The sequence below is a fragment of the Agelaius tricolor genome, unplaced genomic scaffold, assembly GCF_023055355.1.
Source record: "Agelaius tricolor isolate 1412-34295 unplaced genomic scaffold, bAgeTri1.0.p SCAF_110, whole genome shotgun sequence".
Classification (NCBI taxonomy): Eukaryota; Metazoa; Chordata; class Aves; order Passeriformes; family Icteridae; genus Agelaius; species Agelaius tricolor.
In genome coordinates, this window is record NW_027269370.1 from 95,427 (window position 1) to 117,140 (window position 21,714).

General features: G+C 42.9%; 2 protein-coding genes across 3 annotated transcripts; one reads left to right on the forward strand and one right to left on the reverse strand.

The window, feature by feature from the left end:
• Nucleotides 1–201: 201 nt before the first annotated feature.
• LOC139586261 (zinc finger protein 345-like) lies at nt 202–7,410 on the reverse strand. Of its 2 annotated transcripts, none has more exons than XM_071419540.1 (4): nt 7,115–7,410; nt 5,202–5,317; nt 4,218–4,292; nt 202–2,139 (listed from the first exon to the last, which is right to left on the reverse strand). In XM_071419540.1, exons 2-4 carry the CDS (start codon nt 5,233–5,235, stop codon nt 230–232), a joined length of 2,019 nt encoding a protein of 672 aa, XP_071275641.1. In that variant the 5' UTR covers nt 5,236–5,317; nt 7,115–7,410; the 3' UTR covers nt 202–229. The 2 variants fall into 2 exon arrangements, with proteins under 2 accessions (XP_071275641.1, XP_071275642.1); XM_071419541.1 differs by lacking the exon at nt 7,115–7,410 and adding an exon at nt 6,462–7,069.
• A 182-nt stretch (nt 7,411–7,592) lies between these two features.
• On the forward strand, nt 7,593–20,274 carry LOC139586256 (zinc finger protein 814-like). Its single transcript, XM_071419514.1, has 3 exons — nt 7,593–7,611; nt 13,954–14,075; nt 16,592–20,274. The coding sequence occupies exons 2-3, from the start codon at nt 13,970–13,972 to the stop codon at nt 19,744–19,746; spliced, it is 3,261 nt and encodes a 1,086-aa protein (XP_071275615.1). The 5' UTR covers nt 7,593–7,611; nt 13,954–13,969; the 3' UTR covers nt 19,747–20,274.
• Nucleotides 20,275–21,714: the final 1,440 nt, after the last annotated feature.

Below are 21,714 nucleotides of genomic sequence, written 5' to 3' on the forward strand. Positions count from 1 at the left end.
TTTCCCACCTAATTAACGAATGAATTCACCTCTAATTAATTACAAATCATTAATTAGCCATCGAATTTGAATGGGAATTCAATGGCACCAACTCAAACTTGGGTCCTGGCTTGGCCAATCCCAGTTGGGCACTGGGAGCCCTGGGACCCCCCCAGCCCCGTGAGCCTCCCCCATCCCCCCCCACCCCCATCCCTCCTTTAATCCCCGCCCCCTCATTAACGCCCTCCCTTTAATTACCCACCGGAAACCCCGGGAACGCCCGGCCCGGCAACGCCAGCGCCCAGGGCAGCTCCAGCGGCGCCGGCACGGCCGAGGAGCCCGGGAATGCCGGGAAGGAGGAGGAGGAAGAAGACGAAAAGGACGATGAAGACGAGAAGGACGAGGATGAGGATGATGATGATGAGGAAGAGGCGGCGGCGGCGGCTTTGCCGTGGGTGCGGCGGTGCCGGTTGAGGTGCGAGCTGCGGCTGAAGCGCTTCCCGCACTCGCCGCACTCGTAGGGTTTCTCGCCGGTGTGGACGCGCCGGTGGATGGTGAGCTCGGAGCGCTGGATGAAGCTCTTGCCGCACTCGGAGCACTGGAAGGGTTTCTCGCCCAGATGGATCCGCTGGTGCTTGATGAGGTTGGAGGAGACGCTGAAGCGCTTCCCGCACTCGCGGCACTCGTAGGGTTTCTCGCCCGTGTGCATGCGCCGGTGCTTGGTCAGGTCGGATTTTTGGATGAAGCCCTTGGCGCAATCCTGGCACTTGTAGGGTTTCTCGCCCAGGTGCGTGCGCCGGTGCTTGATCAGGTTGGAGCGGACGCCGAAGCTTTTGCCGCACTCGGGGCACTCGTGGGGTTTCTCGCCCGTGTGCGTCCGCCGGTGCTTGGCCAGCGCCGAGCTCTGCCCGAAGCTTTTGCCGCACTCGGGGCACTCCAGGCCCCTCTCGCCCGTTTGGGTGCCCTGATCCTTCAACAACCCCGAATCCGCCCCCGATCCCGAATCCGGATTTTTCTCCCCGCCTTTCTCCGAGCCCGAAATCCGGCCCCGCCATTTTCCCGGCCTTTTCCCCGCTCTTTTCCCCTCGTTTCCGCCGCATTCCCGGCACGGCTCCCGGTGAACTTTGCGGTGCCGCTCCAGGTGGGAGCTTTGGGAGAAGCTCTTGCCGCAGCTGCCGCACCGGAACGGTTTCTCCCCCATGTGGATGCGCCGGTGCCGATCCAAGTGGGAGCTCCAGGAAAAGCTTTTCCCGCATTCCCGGCACTCGTAGGCTTTGCCGGCACCGTGACCACGCCGATGCTGCGCCAACGCCGCCGCCGCGCCGAACCCCTTCCCGCATTCCCCGCACTTGTGAGGCTTCTCCAACGCTTCCCCGTGAGTTTTTGGGGCGTTTTTGGCGTTTTTAGGCACCGCCGGCTCCGCCCCGCACTCCTCGCACCGCCCGCCCGATCCCAATCCCGATTCCACCACCACGGCGTGGGTCCGGCGATGCCGATCCAAGTGCGAACTCCACGAAAAACTCTTCCCGCACTCGGGGCACTCGTAGGGTTTCTCGCCGGTGTGGATGCGCCGGTGCCGCTCCAGGTGGGAATTCCAGCTGAACCCTTTGCCGCAGTCGCCGCATTTGTAGGGTTTCTCCTCGGCGTGAACCTTCTGGTGCTTCACCAAACCCGAGCTGGCCGGGAAGCTCTTCCCGCAAACCCCGCAGCGGCACGGCGCCGCGCCACCGTGGACGAGCCGGTGCTGGATGAACGCCGAGCCCACGCCGAAGGATTTCCCGCACTCGGGGCACCCGTAGGGGTTTTGGCCTCCGTGGCGTCGCCGATGCGTCACCAAACTCGTGCTCAACCTGAAGCTCTTCCCGCATTCCGGGCATTTGTGGCATCGCTCGGCCCCGCGCCGGCGTTTCGGCAAAACCCCCAAAGCTTTGCCGCAGTCGTGGCACCGCAGTTGTTGACGCGCTTGGAGTTTCGGCCTCGGTTTCCCTCGGCGTTTGCCCGGCGATTTTTGGGGTTGGGGTTTTGGGGTTTCTGGAGGGAGCGGGGGAGATTTGGGGTTTGGTGGTGGCGGTGGTGGTGTCGGCGTTTCGGGTTTTGCCGGAGCGTTGGGTGGAGGATCTTCATCGTTGTCGTTGTCGCTTGGCGAGGCTGGGGTGGTGTCTGGAGAGAGGGGGGAGAAAAGAATTGGGGTTTTTGGGGGGTTTTTGGGGAGTTTTTGGGGTTTTTGGGAGTTTAAGGTCTTGGGTGGTTTTGGGGTCTTGGAGGAATTTTGGGGTTTTTGGGGGGATTTGGGGGGATTTGGGGCTTTTGGGGGTTTTTGGGGGTTTTGGGGACTCTTGGGTGTCTTTGGGGTCTTGGAGGAGTTTTTGGGACTCTTGGGAGTCTTTGGGATTTTGGGGTTTTTGGGGGGATTTGGGGGGTTTGGGGTCTTGGAGGAACTTTGGGGTTTTTGGGGGTTTTGGGGGATTTGGGAGTTTGGGGTCTTGGAGAGGCCTTGGGGGTCTTTGGGGTTTTGGGGGGATTTGGGGTTTTGGGGGGGATTTGGAGTTTTTGGGAGTTTGGTGTCTTTGGGGAATTTGGGGTTTTTGGGGGCATTTGGGGGATTTGGGGTTTTTGGGGTCTTGGAGGAGTTTTTGGGACTCTTGGGGGTCTTTAGGATTTTGGGGTTTCTGGGGTTTTTGGGGGGATTTGGGGGTTTTGGGGTATTGGAGGAACTTTGGGGTTTTGGGGGGGTTTTGGGGGGTTTGGGGGATTTGGGGTTTTTGGGGGGTTTGGGGTCTTGGAGAGGCCTTGGGGGTCTTTGGGTTTTTGGGGGGATTTGGGGTCTTTGGGGTTTTTGGGGGTTTTGGGGGATTTGGAATTTTTGGGGTTTTTGGGGGTTTTGGGGGGATTTGGGGGTTTTTGGGGGTCTTTGGGATTTGGGGGGTTTTGGAAGTTTGGGGTCTTGGAGAGGCCTTGGGGGTCTTTGGGGTTTGGGGATTTTTGGGGGGATTTGGGGATTTTGGGGTTTTTGGGGTCTTGGGGGGGGTTTGAGGTCTTGGAGAAACTTTGGGGTTTTTGGGGGTTTTGGGGGGATTTGGGATTTTGGGGTTTTTGGGGGGATTTGGGGATTTTGGGGGTTTTGGGATTTTTGGGGGTTTTTGGGAGTTTGGGGTCTTGGAGAGGCCTTGGGGGAACTTCGGGGTTTGGGGGTTTTTGGGGGGATTTGGGGGGTTTGGGGTTTTTGGGGTCTTGGAGGAGTTTTTGGGGCTCTTGGAGGAGTTTTTGGGATTTTGGGGTTTTTGGGGGGATTTGGGGGTTTTTGGGGGGATTTGGGGGTTTTGGGGTCTTGGAGGAATTTTGGGGTTTTTGTGTCTTTGGGGGATTTGGGGATTTTGGGGTCTTGGAGGAGTTTTTGGGGCTCTTGGGGGTCTTTGGGATTTTGGGGTTTTTGGGGGTTTTTGGGGGGATTTGGGGGGTTTGGGAGTTTGGGGTCTTGGAGAGGCCTTGGGGTCTTTTGGAATTTTGTGGTTTTTGGGGGGATTTGGGGTTTTTGGGATCTTGGGGGAGTTTTGGGATCTTGGAGGGGTTTTGGGGTTTTTGGGAGGATTTGGGGTCTTGGGGAACTTTGGAGATCTTGGGGCTTTTGGGATTCTTGGTGGGTTTTGGGGGTCTTGGGAGCTTTTTCAGGTCTTGGAGGGGTTTGGGGATTTTGGGGGGGATTTTGGGGAGTTTGGGGTCTTGGGAAACTTTGGGGTCTTTGAGGGGTCCAGGGATCTTGGGGAGATTTGGGGATTTTGGGGGAATTTGGGGGATTTTGGGAGAATTTGGGGGATTTTGGGGGAATTTGGGGTTTTTGGGATCTTGGAGGGGGTTCTGGGACCTTGGGGTTTCTGGGGGTTTCTTTGGAGGAATTTTGGGGGTTTTTTTTGGGACTTTGGATGAGTTTGAAAATCTCAAAAATCTCAAAAATTTTGGGGGACCCCCGGAAGGGATTTTTGGGGAATCTCAGTTGGGTTGGCCAACTGGAAGAGCCCAAACCCATTCATGGCTGGATCGACCAATCAGAGCCTCCAAACCCATTCGTGGCTGCATCGACCAATCAGAGCCTCCAAACCCATTCATGGCTGGATCGACCAATCAGAGCCTCCAAACCCATTCGTGGCTGGATCGACCAATCAGAGCCTCCAAACCCTCTCTGGGTCGCGTTGGCCAATGGGAAGAGCCCACCCCTCGTTGGCCACGCCCCCTGGACTCACCGGCGCCGAGGCCGCGTCTCCGGTGCGATTCGGCGAAGGCGGTGATCCGCGGCCAACTGATGGCGATCTCCTCGGCTTTTGGGGGGAAAAACGGGGATTTTGAGCAATTTTGGGAATTTTCAGAGTTTGTTTTCCCGTCCCGGCTCCGTTTTGGGGTGAAATCCCCAAATTTTGGGCAAATTTGGGGCAAATTTTGGGTTTTTTTTTTTTAGGGGAAAAATCGTTGCGGGGGAAACTGAGGCAGCCGAGTTCTAGCGGGAATTTTGGGCGTTCCTAAAAATTTAAAATTTTAGGATTTTGCCTCAAGAATTCCCTCAAAAAAAATCCCAAAATTCTGTCAAATTTGTGCCTTTGGGAGCTCAGAAATATTCCCCAAAAATTCCCAAAATTTTGCCCCAGGGGCTCCCAAAAAAATTCCCCAAAAATTCCCAATTTTGTTTTTTAGGGAATTCCCAAAATTCCCACCCCCCAAAAATGTTTGGTGGTTTTTGGGGAAAATTCCGGAAAATGGAGGAAAATCCGGGCCGGAATTGGGGTTTTAATTCTGATTTTTTGATTAAATCAAATTAATTTTAATTTTGGGGTTCTTAATGAAAGAATAACCCCAAATTTATTTAATTGAATAAAAGAATTAAAATAAAAATAAATGTAAATAAATAAATTAGAAATAAATAGAAATTTACCCAAGGAAAATCCCACGGGAATTTGAGTTTTAATTCTGATTTTTTTAATTAAACCCAATTAATTTCAATTTTGGGGGTCATTAATTAAGGAATTTTTTAAATGAAACCAAATTAATTTCAATTTTGGGATTATTAATTAATTTGATCCCAAATTAAAAAAATAATTGGGGTTTTACCCAAGGAAAATCCGGCCAAAATTGGGGTTTTAATTCTGATTTTTTTAATTAAACCCAATTAATTTCAATTTTGGGGTCATTAATTAAAGAATTTTATTGTTAATTAAGGAAATTTGGGCTCTTACCCAAGGAAATGACGCTCTCGTAGCTCTCCTGCATCCCGGATTTTTTTTGGGAATTTTTTGGGGGAAAAATCCCAAATTCCCGAAATTCCAACAGCTCCGGGTCAGATTTTGGGATCCTGGGGAGAAAAAACCAAAAATTTTGGGGTTTTTTAGGGAATTTTGGGGGTTTTAAAGGGATTTTAAAGGGAATTTTTAAGGAATTTTTGGGGATTTTTTAGGGAATTTTTTGGGAATTTTTTAGGGAATTTTTGGGGGATTTAAAGGGATTTTAAAGGGAATTTTTTTGGGGAATTTTTAGGGAATTTTTGGGGATTTTTTTGGGAATTTTGGGGGGATTTTTTTAGTATTTTAAAGGAAATTTTGGGGGAATTTTTAGGGCTCCTTTAGGGAATTTTTTTAGGATTTTTTGGGGATTTTTTTATAATTTTTAGGGGAAGATTTGGGGATTTTTTTGGGATTTTTTGGGAATTTTTAGGGATTTTTTAGGGCACGTTTGGGGAATTTTAAGGGAATTTTTGGGGAATTTTAAGGGAATTTGGGGGGGATTTTTAGGGAATTTTGGGGGGGAATTTTGGGGGATTTTTAGGGAATTTTGGGGCAGTTTTTAGGGGATTTTTTGGGGGATTTGTGGGAATTTTTAGGGATTTTTTAGGGAATTTTGGGGGATTTTGGGGGGATTTTTGGGGGGGATTTTGGGGGCATTTTTTCTTAATTTTGGGGGGAATTTTGGGGGATTTTTGGAGAAATTTGGGGGAATTTTGGGGGAGTTTTTAGGGGATTTTTTGGGGAATTTGTGGGAATTTTTAGGGATTTTTTAGGCGATTTTTGGGGCTTTTTTAGGGGTTTTAAAGGGAATTTTTGGGGCTTTTTTTCTTAATTTTGGGGGAAATTTCATGGGGATTATTGGGGATTTTTTGGGAAATTGGGGGGGATTTTTTTTTAATTTTGGGGTGAATTTTTGGGGATTTTTTGGAGAATTTTGGGGGGAATTTTTAGGGAATTTTTAGGGAATTTTGGGGGAGTTTTTAGGGGATTTTTGGGGGGAATTTGTGGGAATTTTTAGGGATTTTTTAGGGAATTTTGGGGGAGTTTTTAGGGGATTTTTGGGGGGAATTTGTGGGAATTTTTAGGGATTTTTTTAGGGAATTTTGGGGGATTTTTGGGGGATTTTTTAGGGAATTTTTGGGGAATTTTTGGGGTTTGGGGCTGGGAAAAAAAAAAAGGAATTTTAGGGAATGGACCCCCCCCTTAAATTCCCACCTTAATTCCCAGCCAAATCCAGATTTTTTTAAATTTTGGGAAAGGTTTTTAAGAAAGATTTGGGGTTTCCATGGGGGAAAAATAAAAAGCAGGGAATGAAGGGGTTAAAAATGGGAATTTAAAAGGGGGGGGGCGCTGGAATTTCGGGAAATTTAAAATAAAAATGGGGAAAAAAAGGGGGAAAATGGGGGGGGGGAGAAAATGGGATAAAAAGGGGGGAAAATGGGGAAAAAATCGGGATAAAAAAACGGGAAAAAAAAGGGAAAAAACCTCGGGAAAAGGAGGGGATAAAAACAAAGGAAAATAATGGGAGGAAAATCCCGGAAAACCGCGGCAAAAAATGGGGAAAAAAGGGGAAAAAACGGGAAAAAAAAGAAGAAAAATGGAGGAGGGGCTCGGCCGGGATGCGAGGAGGGAGAAAAATGAGAATAAAAAGCGAATTTTGGGGTTAAAAAAGCGGATTTGGAGTGGAAAATATCGGGGATGGAAGGGTTAAAACGCGAGGGAATTAAATCTTGATTTTTTAAATTTAATTTTTAATTAATTTTGGGGTTTTTTTTTCCTGATTTTTCCCGGTTTCTGGGCGCGGTCGGGGATAAATTGGATTTTTTTTTGGGTTAAATAAAGCGGATTTTGGGGGGGGTTTTATTTACCTGGATGGCGCTGGAAAAGCTGGAAGAGGTCGAGAAAAGGGGGGGGAAAATAAAAATAAAAAATTTGGAATTTTTAAGGGTGAGGGGGTTGGGAAAAATGGGGGAAAAAAATATTAAAAAATAAAATAAAAATAAATAAAAAATTGGGAAAAAAAAAAAAAGGGGAGGGGTTGGTGTTGCACGTCGGCTCCGAGAGCGCTGAACACACAGGAAGGGGTTGGGCCGGCCAAAAACAAAAAAAAAAGGTGAAAAAAATGAAATAAAAGCCCCCAAAAAAAAGAGAAAAATCCGGGATATCGGTAAAAAAAACCTAAAAAAAATAAGGGGAAAAAAAACCGGAAAAAAATCGGAGGTGGGAGGGGGAAAAAAGGGGAAAAAAAGGGGGAAAAATGGGGGAAAAATGAGATTTTTTTAAGGGGTGGGGGAGGGGAGGAATTCCCGGATTTTGGGGGGTTTGGGGGAGGGTGGGGGAGGGGAGGAGCGGCGGCTTTGTGCCGGTGGGGTGGGGGAGGGGAGGGGGTTTTTGGGGGGAAAAATGGGGATTTTGGGGGCTTTGATGAAGGGAAAATTGGGGTTTTTTAGTCGATTTATTAAGGGGAAAATGAGGATTTTGGGGTCTTTAATTAAGAGGAAATTCGGATTTTTGGGGTCTTTAATTAAGGCGGAAAATGGGGTTTTTTAGTCGATTTATTAAGGGGAAAATTGGGATTTTTGGGGTCTTTAATTAAGGGAAAAATGAGGATTTTGGGGTCTTTAATTAATGGAAAAATTGGGATTTGGGGGTCGTTAATGCATGGGGGAAATGAGGATTTTTGGGGGTTTAATTAAGGTGAAAAATGGGGATTTTGGGGTCTTTAATTAATGAAAAAATGAGGATTTTGGGGGGCTTTAATTAAGGGGAAAATTGGGATTTTGGGGGCTTTAATTAATGGAAAAATTGGGATTTGGGGGTCGTTAATGAAGGGGAAAAATGGGGATTTTGGGGTCTTTAATTAAGGGAAAAATACGGATTTTTGGGGGCTTAAATGAAGGGGAAAATTGGGGATTTTGGGGGCTTTAATTAAGGCAAAAAATGGGGATTTTGGGGTCTTTAATGAAGGGGAAAAATGGGGATTTTGGGGTCGTTAATTAAGGGGAAAATACGGATTTTTGGGGGCTTTAATGAAGGGGAAAATGAGGATTTTGGGGGGTGGATTTGGGGGGAAATTGGGATTTTTGGGGTCTTTAATTAAGGGAAAAATTGGGGTTTTTTAGTCGATTTATTAAGGGGAAAATTGGGATTTTTGGGGTCTTTAATTAAGGGGAAAATTCGGATTTTTGGGGGCTTTAATTAAGGACAAAATGAGGATTTTTGGGGGTTTAATGAATGGAAAAATTGGGGATTTTGGGGTCTTTAATTAATGGAAAAATTGGGGATTTTGGGGTCTTTAATTAAGGGGAAAATGGGGATTTTGGGGCGCGGATTTGGGGGAAAAATGGGGATTTTGGGGGCTTTGATGAAGGGAAAATTGGGGTTTTTTAGTCGATTTATTAAGGGGAAAATTGGGATTTTTGGGGGTTTCATTAAGGGGAAAAATGGGGATTTTTGGGGGTTTAATTAAGGTGAAAAATGGGGATTTTGGGGGGCTTTAATTAAGGGGAAAATTGGGGATTTTTGGATCTTTAATTAAGGGTAAAATTGGGGATTTTGGGGCGCGGATTTGGGGGGAAAATTGGGATTTTTGGGGTCTTTAATTAATGGAAAAATTGGGGATTTTTGGGGTCTTTAATTAAGGGAAAAATTGGGGGTTTTGGGGTCTTTAATTAATGAAAAAATGAGGATTTTTGGGGGTTTAATTAAGGCGAAAAATGAGGATTTTTTGGTCTTTAATGAATGGAAAAATTGGAGATTTTGGGGCTTTAATTAAGGGAAAAAATGGGGATTTTGGGGTCTTTAATTAAGGGAAAAATTGGGGTTTAATTAATGGGAAAATTGGGGGTTTTTTGGTCTTTAATGAAGGGGAAAATTGGGGATTTTGGGGGGTGGATTTGGGGAGAAAATGGGGATTTTTGGGGTCTTTAATTAAGGGAAAAATTGGGGTTTTTTAGTCGATTTATTAAGGGGAAAATTGGGATTTTTGGGGTCTTTAATTAAGGGGAAAATTCGGATTTTTGGGGGCTTTAATTAAGGACAAAATGAGGATTTTTGGGGGTTTAATGAATGGAAAAATTGGGGATTTTGGGGTCTTTAATTAATGGAAAAATTGGGGATTTTGGGGTCTTTAATTAAGGGGAAAATGGGGATTTTGGGGCGCGGATTTGGGGGAAAAATGGGGATTTTGGGGGCTTTGATGAAGGGAAAATTGGGGTTTTTTAGTCGATTTATTAAGGGGAAAATTGGGATTTTTGGGGGTTTCATTAAGGGGAAAAATGGGGATTTTGGGGGCTTTAATGAAGGGGAAAATTGGGATTTTGGGGCGCGGATTTGGGGAAAAATGGGGGTTTTTGGGGGCTTTGATGAAGGGGAAAATTGGGGATTTTGGGGCGCGGATTTGGGGGGAAATTGGGGATTTTTGGGTCTTTGATGAAGGGAAAAATTGGGTTTTTTTAGTCGATTTATTAAGGGGAAAATTGGGATTTTGGGGGGTTTCATTAAGGGGAAATTTGGGTTTTTTGGGCGATTTATTAAGGGGAAAATTGGGATTTTTGGGGTCGTTAATTAATGGAAAAATTGGGGATTTTGGGGGCTTTAATTAAGGGAAAATGGAGATTTTGGGGTCGTTGATGCGTGGGGAAATGGGGATTTTTGGGGGTTTAATTAAGGTGAAAAATGGGGATTTTGGGGTCTTTAATTAATGAAAAAATGAGGATTTTGGGGGGCTTTAATTAAGGGGAAAATTGGGATTTTGGGGCGCGGATTTTGGGGGAAAATGGGGATTTTTGGGTCTTTAGTTAAGGGGAAATTCGGGTTTTTTTAGTCGATTTATTAAGGGGAAAATTGGGATTTTTGGGGTCTTTAATTAATGGAAAAATTCGGATTTTTGGGGGTTTAATTAAGGCGAAAATTGGGGATTTTGGGGTCTTTAATTAATGGAAAAATTGGGGGTTTTGGGGTCGTTAATGCATGGGGAAATGGGGATTTTTGGGGGTTTCATTAAGGGGAAAATTGGGGATTTTGGGGCGCGGATTTTGGGGGAAAATGGGGATTTTTGGGGTCTTTAATTAAGGGGAAATTGGGATTTTGGGGTGTGGATCTGGGGGAAAAATGGGGATTTTTGGGGTCTTTTATTAAGGCGAAAAATGGGGATTTTGGGGCTTTAAATTAAGGGGAAAATACAGATTTTTGGGGGTTTAATTAATGGAAAAATTGGGGATTTTGGGGCGCGGATTTGGGGGAAAAATGGGGATTTTGGGGGCTTTAATTAAGGGGAAAATTGGGGATTTTTGGATCTTTAATTAAGGGTAAAATTGGGGATTTTGGGGCGCGGATTTGGGGGGAAAATTGGGATTTTTGGGGTCTTTAATTAATGGAAAAATTGGGGATTTTGGGGGTTTAATTAAGGCGAAAATTGGGGATTTTGGGGTCTTTAATTAATGGAAAAATTGGGGATTTTGGGGGCTTTAATTAAGGGAAAAATTGGGGGTTTTGGGGGCTTTAATTAATGAAAAAATGAGGATTTTTGGGGGTTTAATTAAGGCGAAAAATGAGGATTTTTTGGTCTTTAATGAATGGAAAAATTGGGGATTTTTGGGAGCGGATTTGGGGGAAAAATGGGGATTTTTGGGGGCTTTAATTAAGGGGAAAATTGGGGATTTTGGGGTCTTTAATTAAGGGTAAAATTGGGGATTTTGGGGCGTGGATTTGGGGGAAAATTGGGGGTTTTGGGGTCTTTTATTAAGGGCAAAATGAGGATTTTTGGATCTTTAATTAATGGAAAAATTGGGGATTTTTGGGGGTTTAATTAATGGAAAAATTGGGGATTTTGGGGCGCGGATTTGGGGGAAAAATGGGGATTTTTGGGGTCGTTGATGCGTGGGGAAATGAGGATTTTTGGGGGTTTAATTAAGGGAAAATTTGGGGTTTTTGGGGTCTTTAATTAAGGGAAAAATGGGGATTTTTGGGGGTTTAATTAAGGTGAAAAATGGGGATTTTGGGGGGCTTTAATTAAGGGGAAAATACGGATTTTGGGGCGCGGATTTGGGGGGAAATTGGGGGTTTTGGGGTCGTTGATGCGTGGGGAAAATTGGGATTTTTGGGGGTTTAGTTAAGGGGAAAATTGGGGATTTTTGGGGGCTTAAATTAAGGGAAAATGAGGGGGTTTTAATCGTTTTATTAAGGGAAAAATGGGGATTTTTGGGGTCTTTAATGAAGGGAAAATTAGGGTTTTTTAATCGTTTTATTAAGGGGAAAATGGAGGTTTTTGGGGTCTTTAATTAAGAGAAAATTCGGATTTTTGGGGTCTTTTATTAAGGACAAAATGAGGATTTTTGGGGGTTTAATGAATGGAAAAATTGGGGATTTTGGGGTCGTTAATTAATGGAAAAATTGGGGATTTTGGGGGTTTAATTAAGGCGAAAAATTGGGATTTTGGGGTCTTTAATTAATGGAAAAATGGAGATTTTTGATCTTTAATGAAGGGGAAATTTGGGGATTTTGGGGCGCGGATTAAGGGGAAAAATGGGGATTTTTGGGGGCTTTAATTAAGGGAAAAATTGGGGATTTTTTTGGTCTTTAATTAAGGGAATAATGAGGATTTTTGGGGGTTTAATTAAGGGGAAAAATGGGGATTTTGGGGTCCTTAATTAATGAAAAAATTGGGGATTTTGGGGTCGTTGATGCGTGGGGAAATGAGGATTTTGGGGGGTTTAATTAAGGGAAAAATTGGGGAGTTTGGGGCGCGGATTTGGGGAAAAATTGGGGGTTTTGGGGGCTTTAATTAAGGGAAAAATTGGGTTTTTTAGTCGATTTATTAAGGGGAAAATTCGGATTTTTGGGGGTTTCATTAAGGGGAAAATTGGGGATTTTGGGGCGCGGATTTGGGGGAAAAATGGGGATTTTGGGGTCGTTGATGCGTGGGGAAAATGGGGATTTTTGGGGGTTTAATTAAGGGAAAAATGGGGATTTTTGGGGGTTTAATTAAGGTGAAAAATGGGGATTTTGGGGGTTTAATTAAGGCGAAAAATGGGGATTTTGGGGTCCTTAATTAATGGAAAAATTGGGGGTTTTGGGGTCGTTAATGCATGGGGGAAATGAGGATTTTGGGGGTTTAATTAAGGCGAAAAATTGGGATTTTGGGGGCTTTAATTAATGGAGAAATTGGGGATTTTGGGGTCTTTAATTAATGGAAAAATTCGGATTTTTGGGGGTTTAATTAAGGCGAAAAATGGGGATTTTGGGGGCTTTAATTAATGGAAAAATTGGGGATTTTGGGGTCGTTGATGCGTGGGGAAATGAGGATTTTTGGGGGTTTAGTTAAGGGGAAATTTGGGTTTTTTTAGTCGATTTATTAAGGGGAAAATTGGGATTTTTGGGGTCTTTAATTAAGGGAAAAATTGGGGATTTTGGGGTCTGTAATTAATGGAAAAATTTGGATTTTTGGGGGTTTAATTAAGGCGAAAAATGGGGATTTTGGGGTCTTTAATTAATGGAAAAATTGGGGATTTTGGGGGTTTAATTAAGGGAAAATTGGGATTTTTGGGGTCTTTTATGAAGAGCAAAATTGAGGATTTTTGGATCTTTAATGAAGGGGGGGAAAGGGGATTTTGAGGTCTTTAATGAAGGGGAAAATGGGGATTTTGGGGCACGGATTTGGGGGGAAAATGGGGATTTTTGGGGTCTTTAATTAATGGAAAAATTGGGATTTTTTGGTCTTTAATTATTGGAAATAATGGGGGTCTGGGGTCGTTAATTAATGGAAAAATTGGGGATTTTGGGGCGTGGATTTGGGGGAAAATTGGGGGGTTTGGGGTCGTTAATGAAGGGGAAAATTGGGGATTTTTTGGGCTTTAATTAATGGGAAAATTGGGGTTTAATTAATGGGAAAATTGGGGATTTTGGGGCCTTTAATTATTGCAAAAATTGGGGATTTGGGTCGTTCATTTGGGGTGAAAATGGGGATTTTTGGGGCCTTTAATGAATGAAAAATTTGGGGTTTTGGGTCATTAATTAATGGAAAAATTGGGGATTTGGGGTTTTAATTCCTGGGATTTTTTGGGGGCTGGGATTTTTTAGTAACTGAATTTTATTTTATTTTATTTTATTTTATTTTATTTTATTTTATTTTATTTTATTTTTATTTTATTTTATTTTATTTTTTATTTTATTTTTATTTTTTTTTTTTTTTAATTTTATTTATTTTATTTTATTTTATTTTATTGGATTTGAATTTTATTTTATTTTATGTTATTTTATTTTATTTTATTCTAATTTTATTTTATTTTATTTTTATTTTATTTTATTTTATTTTTTATTTTATTTTATTTTTTTTATTTTATTTTATTTTATTTTTTTATTTTAATTTTTATTTTTATTTTATTTTATTTTATTTTTTATTTTATTTTATTTTATTTTATTTTATTTTATTGGATTTGAATTTTATTTTATTTTATGTTATTTTATTTATTTTATTCTAATTTTATTTTATTTTATTTTATTTTTATTTTATTTTAGTTTATTTTTTATTTTATTTTATTTATTTTATTTTATTTTATTTTATTATTTTATTTTAATTTTAATTTTTATTTTATTTTATTTTATTTTTATTTTATTTTATTTTTTATTATTTTATTTTATTTTTTTTATTTTATTTTATTTTATTTTTTGGAATTTGAATTTTATTTTATTTTTTGGGATTTTCCAGGATCCCTGACCGGGCCATGGATCCATGGGGGGAGGAAGAGGAGGAGGAGGAGGAGGAGGAGCCGGAGGTGATTTTTGGGGATGAAGGGGAGGAAGATCCCTTCGAGCCCAATGGGATCCGGGGTAAGTTTGGGAAGGGGGAAAATCCCATAAAAACCCCAAAAATCCCATAAAAAAACCCAAAAATCCCATTAAAAAACCCCAAAAATCCCATTAAAAAATCCCAAAAATCCCATTAAAAAATCCCCAAAAATCCCATAAAAAAATTCCCAAAAATCCCATTAAAAAAATCCCAAAAATCCCATTAAAAAATCCCCAAAAATCCCATAAAATAAACCCCAAAAATCCCATTAAAAAATTCCCAAAAATCCCATTTAAAAAATCCCATTTCAAAATCCCATAAATCCCATAAAAAATCCCAAAAAATCCCATTTAAAAAATCCCATTTAAAAATCCCATAAATTCCATTTAAAAATCCCATAAATTCCATTTAAAAATAAAAAAAAATCCCATTTAAAAATCCCCAAAAATCCCATAAAATAAACCCCAAAAATCCCATTAAAATCCCAAAAATCCCATTAAAAAATGCCATAAATTCTATTGAAAAATCAAAAAAAAATCCCATTTAAAAATCCCCAAAAATCCCATAAAATAAACCCCAAAAATCCCGTAAATAAATCCCAAAAATCCCATTTTAAAAGTCCCATAAATTCTATCAAAAAATCCCATAAATCCCATTTAAAAATCCCATTAAAAATTCCACAAATCCCATTAAAAATCCCATAAAAATTCCCAAAGTCCCATAAAAAAATCCCATTTTAAAATCCCAAAAAATCCCATAAAATAAACCCCATAAATCCTATTAAAAATCCCATAAATCCCATTTAAAAATCCTATTAAAAATCCCAATAAAAATTTCCAAAGTCCCATAAATAAATCCCATAAATCCCATTTTAAAAAATCCCAAAAATCCCATTTAAAAATCCCAAAGAATCCCATAAAATAAACCCCAAAATCCCATTTAAAAATCCCAGAAATCCCATTAAAAAAATCCCAATAAAAATCCCATAAATCCCATTAAAAAAATTCCAAAAATCCCATAAAATAAACCGGAAAATTCGCAATAAAAATGGGGAAAATTCGCAATAAAAATGGGGACAAATCACATTAAAAAATGGGGAAAATTCTGCAAAAAGGGGGAAAATTCCCATTAAAATGGGGGGGAATTTGCATAAAAATGGGGAAAAATTCACATAAAAATGGGGAAAAATTCTAAAAAATTGGGGACAAATCACATTAAAAACTGGGGACAAATCCCATTAAAGTGGGGAAAATTCCACAAAAAATGGGGAAAATTCCCATTAAAACAGGGGAAAATTCCACAAAACACTGAGAAAATTCACAGCAAAAAATTGGGAAAATTCACAGCAAAAATGAGGGAAAATTCCGCAAAAAAGGGGAAAAATTCGCGTAAAAAATGGGGAAAAATTCTAAAAAAATGGGGGAAAATTCTGCAAAAAAGGGGGAAAATTCACATAAAAAATGGGGAAAAATTCACATAAAAATGGGGAAAAATTCTAAAAAAATGGGGGGAAATTCTAAAAAAAAAAAAGGGGAAAAATCCCATTAAAATGGGGAAAAATTCTACATAAAATTGGGGAAAATTCCCATTAAAACAGGGGGAAGATCCACAAAAAAATGGGGAAAAATTCTAAAAAAAAACAGGGAAAAATTCTAAAAAAAAGGGGAAAAATCCCATTAAAACAGGGGGAAATTCCACAAAAAATGGGGAAAAATTCTAAAAAAAATGGAAAAAAAATTCTAAAAAAAATGGGAAAAATCCCATTAAAATGGGGAAAATTCCACAAAACACTGAGAAAATTCGCACCAAAAATGGGGGAAAATTCACAGCAAAATTGGGAAAAATTCCACAAAAAAGGGGGAAAATTCCACAAAAAAATTGGGACAAATCCCATTAAAACAGCGGAAAATTCCACAAAAAAAGGGGGACAAATCACATTAAAAATGGGAAAAAATCCACAAAACACTGAGAAAATTCACATCAAAAATGGGGGAAAATTCCACAAAAAATGGGGAAAATTCCCATTAAAACGGGGAAATTCCACAAAAAAAAGGGGAAAATTCACATAAAAAATGGGGAAAAATTCTAAAAAAAATGGGGACAAATCCCACAAAAAAAGTTGGGAAAATTCACATTAAAACAGGGGGAAATTCCACAAAAAAATGGGGAAAAATTCTAAAAAAAATGGAAAAAAATTCTAAAAAAAAGGGGAAAATTCCCATTAAAAATGGGGAAATTCCCATTAAAACAGGGGGAAATCCCACAAAAAATGGTGACAAATCCCATTAAAAATGGGGAAAATTCCCATTAAAACAGGGGGAAATTGCACAAAAAAAAGGGGAAAATTGCACAAAAAAAAGGGGAAAATTCACATAAAAATTGGGAAAAATTCACATAAAAATGGGGAAAAATTCTAAAAAAAATGGGGGAAAATTCTGCAAAAAATGGGAAAAATTCACATAAAAAATGGGAAAAATTCCCCAAAAAAAATAGGAAAAAAATCCCACAAAACCCATGAAATCCCCCCAAAATTCCCAATTTTTTTTTCCCCCCTCAGGAACCCCCGGCTCCGACCCGAGCCCCGCGGCCGTCGCGGGGTCGGACCCCGAAACTTTCCGCTGGACCGTGGTGCAACAAATCCACCCCGGCGCTTCCGCGGCATCGTCATCATCCAAAAACCACCCAAAAAACCCCAAATCCCCAAATTTTTCCAATTTCGGGAGCATCATCGTCCTCCAAAAAAGCTACGAGTGCTCGGAGTGCGGGAAGAGCTTCAGCTGCAGCTCCCATTTCTCCAAACACCGCCGGACGCACACGGGGGAAAAACCCTTCCGGTGTCTCCATTGCGGCAAAAGCTTCAACGTCTCCTCCAACCTTTACCGGCACCAACGCGGCCACGGCGGCGGCGAAACGGCGCCGGCAAAACCGCGGGGTTTTCCTTACGAATGCCAGGAGTGCGGGAAGAGTTTCCGTCGGAACAAGGAGTTGGCCACGCACCGGCGGCTGCACACGGGGGCTTTGCCCTTCCAGTGCGGCGACTGCGGCAAAAGCTTCTCCTGGAGCTCGCATTGGCTGCGGCACCGGCGCATCCACACCGGCGAGAAACCCTACGAGTGCCAGGAGTGCGGCAAGAGCTTCTCCAGGAGCTCCCACCTCTACCGGCACCAGCGCGGCCACGCCGGCGGCCGCTCCTACATCTGCACCTACTGCGGCCGCAGCTTCGGCAGCATCCTGCACTTCGAGCGCCACCAGGGCACCCACACCGGCGTCCGGCCCTACAGGTGCTCCCTGTGCCGCAAGAGCTTCGGCGACGCGCCCGCCTTGGTGAAGCACCAGCGCCTCCACCTGGCCGAGGGCCCCTTCCGCTGCGAGGATTGCGGCAAGAGCTTCGGCGCCCGCCCGCAGTACGCGCGGCACCGGCGCAGTTTCCACGCCGGCACCGGCGCGGCGGAGAAGCCGTACCGGTGCGGGGATTGCGGGAAAAGCTTCTCCTGGAGCTCGCACTGGGAGCGGCACCAACGCATCCACACCGGGGAGAAACCCTACGAGTGCCAGGAGTGCGGGAAGAGCTTCGGGAGGACCTCGCACCTCTACCGGCACCAGCGCACGCACGCCGGCGGCCGCCCCCACGTCTGCGGCGAGTGCGGCAAGAGCTTCAACTCCACGCTCCACTTCCAGAAGCACCAGAGGGCGCACGGGGCCCGGAAAAGCCGCGGGGAGGGCGGGAAATCGGTCACGGAGGCGCCGGCGTTGGGAGAGAACCAACGGGGCCGGGAGAGTTGCCAAAAAAGCTGCTCGGAACGCGGGAAATCGGTCACGGAGGCGCCGGCGTTGGGAGAGAACCAAGGGGTTCGCGGGGAGGCGCAGGAAAGTGGGAGATCCTTGGCGGGACCGGCGGCGGCGGCCAAACGTCGAGGGGTTCGTGAGGGAGCCCAGAAAGTTGGGAAATGCTCGGTGGGATCACCAAAAATTGGGAAATCTTTGGTGGAATCCCAAAAAGTTGGGAAATCTTTGGTGGAATCCCAAAAAATTGGGAAATTTTCGGTGGAATCACAGAAAATTGGGAAATTTTTGGCGGAATCCCAAGAAATTGGGAAATTTTCGGTGGAATCACAGAAAATTGGGAAATCTTTGAATGAATCCCAAGAAATTTGCCCCAAATGCGGGAAAACCTTTGGAGATCCCTCAACGTTGGCCAAGCATCGACGGCTCCATGAGGAATCCCAAAAAATTGGGAAATCTTTGAATGAATCCCAAAAAATTGGGAAATCTTTGGTGGAATCCCAAGAAATTGGGAAATCTTTGAATGAATCCCCGAAAATTGGGAAATCCTTGGCGGAATCCCAAGAAATTGGGAAATTTTCGGTGGAATCCCCAAAAATTGGGAAATCCTTGGTGGAATCCCAAAAAATTGGGAAATCTTTGGCGGAATCCCAAAAAATCGGGAAATCCTTGGATGAATCCCAAGAAATTTGCCCCAAATGCGGGAAAACCTTTGGAGATCCCTCAACGTTGGCCAAGCATCGACGGCTCCATGAGGAATCCCCGAAAATTGGGAAATCCTTGGCGGAATCCCAAAAAATTGGGAAATCTTTGGTGGAATCCCAGAAAATTGGGAAATCTTTGAATGAATCCCAGAAAGTTGGGAAATTTTTGGTGGAATCACAGAAAATTGGGAAATCCTCGGTGGAATCACAGAAAATTGGGAAATCTTTGGTGGAATCCCAGAAAATTGGGAAATCCTCGGTGGAATCCCCAAAAATTGGGAAATCCTCGGTGGAATCACAGAAAATTGGGAAATCCTTGGATGAATCCCAAAAAATCGGGAAATCCTTGGATGAATCCCAAGAAATTTGCCCCAAATGCGGGAAAACCTTTGGAGATCCCTCAACGTTGGCCAAGCATCGACGGCTCCATGAGGAATCCCCGAAAATTGGGAAATCCTTGGCGGAATCACAAAAAATTGGGAAATCTTTGAATGAATCCCAAAAAATTGGGAAATCTTTGGTGGAATCCCAAAAAATTGGGAAATCCTTGGTGGAATCCCCAAAAATTGGGAAATCCTTGGTGGAATCCCAAGAAATTGGGAAATCTTTGAATGAATCCCAAAAAATTGGGAAATCTTTGGTGGAATCCCAAGAAATTGGGAAATCCATGGTGGAATCCCAGAAAATTGGGAAATCTTCGGCGGAATCCCAAGAAATTGGGAAATTTTCGGTGGAATCCCAAGAAATTGGGAAATCCATGATGGAATCCCAAGAAATTGGGAAATCTTTGGTGGAATCCCAAGAAATCGGGAAATCCTTGGATGAATCCCAAGAAATTTGCCCCAAATGTGGGAAAACCTTTGGAGATCCCTCAACGTTGGCCAAGCATCGACGGCTCCATGAGGAATCACAGAAAATTGGGAAATCCTCGGTGGAATCCCAAAAAATCGGGAAATCTTTGGTGGAATCCCAAGAAATTGGGAAATCCTTGGCGGAATCCCAAAAAATTGGGAAATCCTCGGCGGAATCCCAAAAAATTGGGAAATCTTTGAATGAATCCCAAAAAATCGGGAAATCCTTGGCGGAATCCCAAAAAATCGGGAAATCCTTGGATGAATCCCAAGAAATTTGCTCCAAATGCGGGAAAACCTTTGGAGATCCCTCAACGTTGGCCAAGCATCGACGGCTCCACGATCCCGACCGGAATTCCGGGATCGGATCCTGACTCCGGAATCCCGGAGAGGAGGAGAAGCCGGAAGGGTGAAAATCGGGAAAAAAACCAAAATTTTGGGAATTTTTTCCGGCGTTTTCCCGGCCGTAGTTTCGGGTAGGGTAGAGTAGGAAAAAGTAGGGGTAGAAATTGTTAAAGAAATAAAAAAATTTGGAATTTTTTTGGTTTTTCCCTAAGTTTTCCCAGGAAAAATAATTTTAAAAAAAAATTAGGTTGGAGGAAATCCCGGAATTTTGGGTGGTTTCGGGGAATTTTTGGAGGTTTCGGAGAAAATTTTGGGAATTTTGGGCCGTTCCGTAATTTATTGTATTTATTCAGCCGGAAAATCCCGGGAAGTTTTGGGAAGGAAATCCCAAAATTGGTGGAAAAAAAGAGGATTTGATCCCAAAAATCTTCTGGGATTGGGGTGGGGGGAAAAGGAAAAAAAAAAAATGGGAATTTTTTCCCCCGGGTTTTTTTGGGATTTTTTTGGAATTTTCTTCTTTGTTTGTAATGTGAATAAAAAATAGATTTAGTGAGGAATTCCTGGAATTTTGTCTTGGGAATGGAATGGGGGAAAAGTGGGAATAATCCTTGGGAATTTCGGGAATTTTGGGGGGATTTTGGGGCAAATATTTGGGAATTTTTGGGGGAATTTTGGGGCAAATCTTTGGGAATTATTTGGGATTTTTGGGGCATTTTTTGGGAATTTTGGGGGCAAATCTTTGGGAATTATTTGGGATTTTTTGGGGCATTTTTTGGCATTTTTTGGGAATCCCTTGGGATTTTTTTGGGTGCAAAACTTTGGGAATTATTTGGGTTTTTTTGGGGAATTTTGGGACAAATCTTGGGGAATTATTTGGGAATTATTTGTGATTTTTTGGGCATTTTTTGGGCATTTTTTGGGAATTTTGGGTGCAAATCTTTGGGAATTCTTTGGGATTTTTTGGGGATTTTTTGGCATTTTTTGGGAATCCCTTGGGATTTTTTTGGGACAAATCTTGGGGAATTATTTGGGATTTTTTGGGCATTTTTTGGGAATTTTGGGTGCAAATCTTTGGGAATTATTTGGGATTTTTTGGGGATTTTTTGGCATTTTTTGGGAATCCCTTGGGATTTTATTTGGGACAAATCTTGGGGAATTATTTGGGATTTTTTGGGCATTTTTTGGGAATCCCTTGGGAATTTTGGGGGGCAAAACTTTGGGCATTCTTTGGATATTTGGGGAATTTTGTGGCATTTTTTGGGCATTTTTTGGGCATTTTCTGGGGCAAATCCTTGGGAAATTTTGGGGCACATCTTTGGGAATTATTTGGGATTTTTGGGGCATTTTTTGGGAATCCCTTGGGATTTTTTTGGGGCAAATCTTTGGGAATTATTTGGGAAATCGAGGAAATTTTGGGGCAAATCTTTGGGAAATTTTGGGGGTATTTTTGGAATTTTTTGGGGGGATCCCTCGGGATTTTTTTGGAGGGGGAAACCCTTGGGAATTCAGGGAATTTTGGGGCCCATCTTTGGGAATTATTTGGGAATTTTTGGGGTGCAAATCCTTGGGAATTCGGGGAATTTTGGGGGCCCATCTTTGGGAATTATTTGGGAATTTTTGGGTGCAAATCCTTGGGAATTCAGGGAATTTTGGGGGCCCATGTTTGGGAATTTTTGGGTGCAAATCCTTGGGAATTCGGGGAATTTTGGGGCCCATTTTTGGGAATTTTGGGTGCAAATCCTTGGGAATTCTTTGGGTGTTTGGGAATTTTCTGGGCGAGTCCTTGGGGGAAGTGTTTGGAGGAGGAAGAGGAGGAGGGGGAGGAAGAAGAGGGAGAGGAGGAAAAGGGGGGGAGAGGGAGGAGGAGAAGAAAGGGTGGGGGAGGAGGAGGAGGAGGAGGGGAAGGGGAGGAAGAAGAGGAGGGGGAGAGGGAGAGGAGGAGGAAGAAGAGGAAGAGAAATAAGGGAGGAAGAAGAGGGAGAGGAAGAAAGGGGGGG

What these genes read in the sequence shown, in the direction of transcription:
- LOC139586261 (XM_071419540.1), bottom strand. Translation starts at nt 5,235, where the DNA reads ATGCAGGAGAGCTACGAGAGCGTCATTTCCTTGG. An exon ending in CGAGAGCGTCATTTCCTTGG is followed by an intron (nt 4,293 to 5,201) that starts GTAAGAGCCCAA and finishes TCCCCCCAAAAG; the next exon opens with CCGAGGAGATCGCCATCAGT. An exon ending in GAGACGCGGCCTCGGCGCCG is followed by an intron (nt 2,140 to 4,217) that starts GTGAGTCCAGGG and finishes CCCTCTCTCCAG; the next exon opens with ACACCACCCCAGCCTCGCCA.
- LOC139586256 (XM_071419514.1), top strand. Translation starts at nt 13,970, where the DNA reads ATGGATCCATGGGGGGAGGAAGAGGAGGAGGAGGAGGAGGAGGAGCCG. An exon ending in CGAGCCCAATGGGATCCGGG is followed by an intron (nt 14,076 to 16,591) that starts GTAAGTTTGGGA and finishes TTCCCCCCTCAG; the next exon opens with GAACCCCCGGCTCCGACCCG.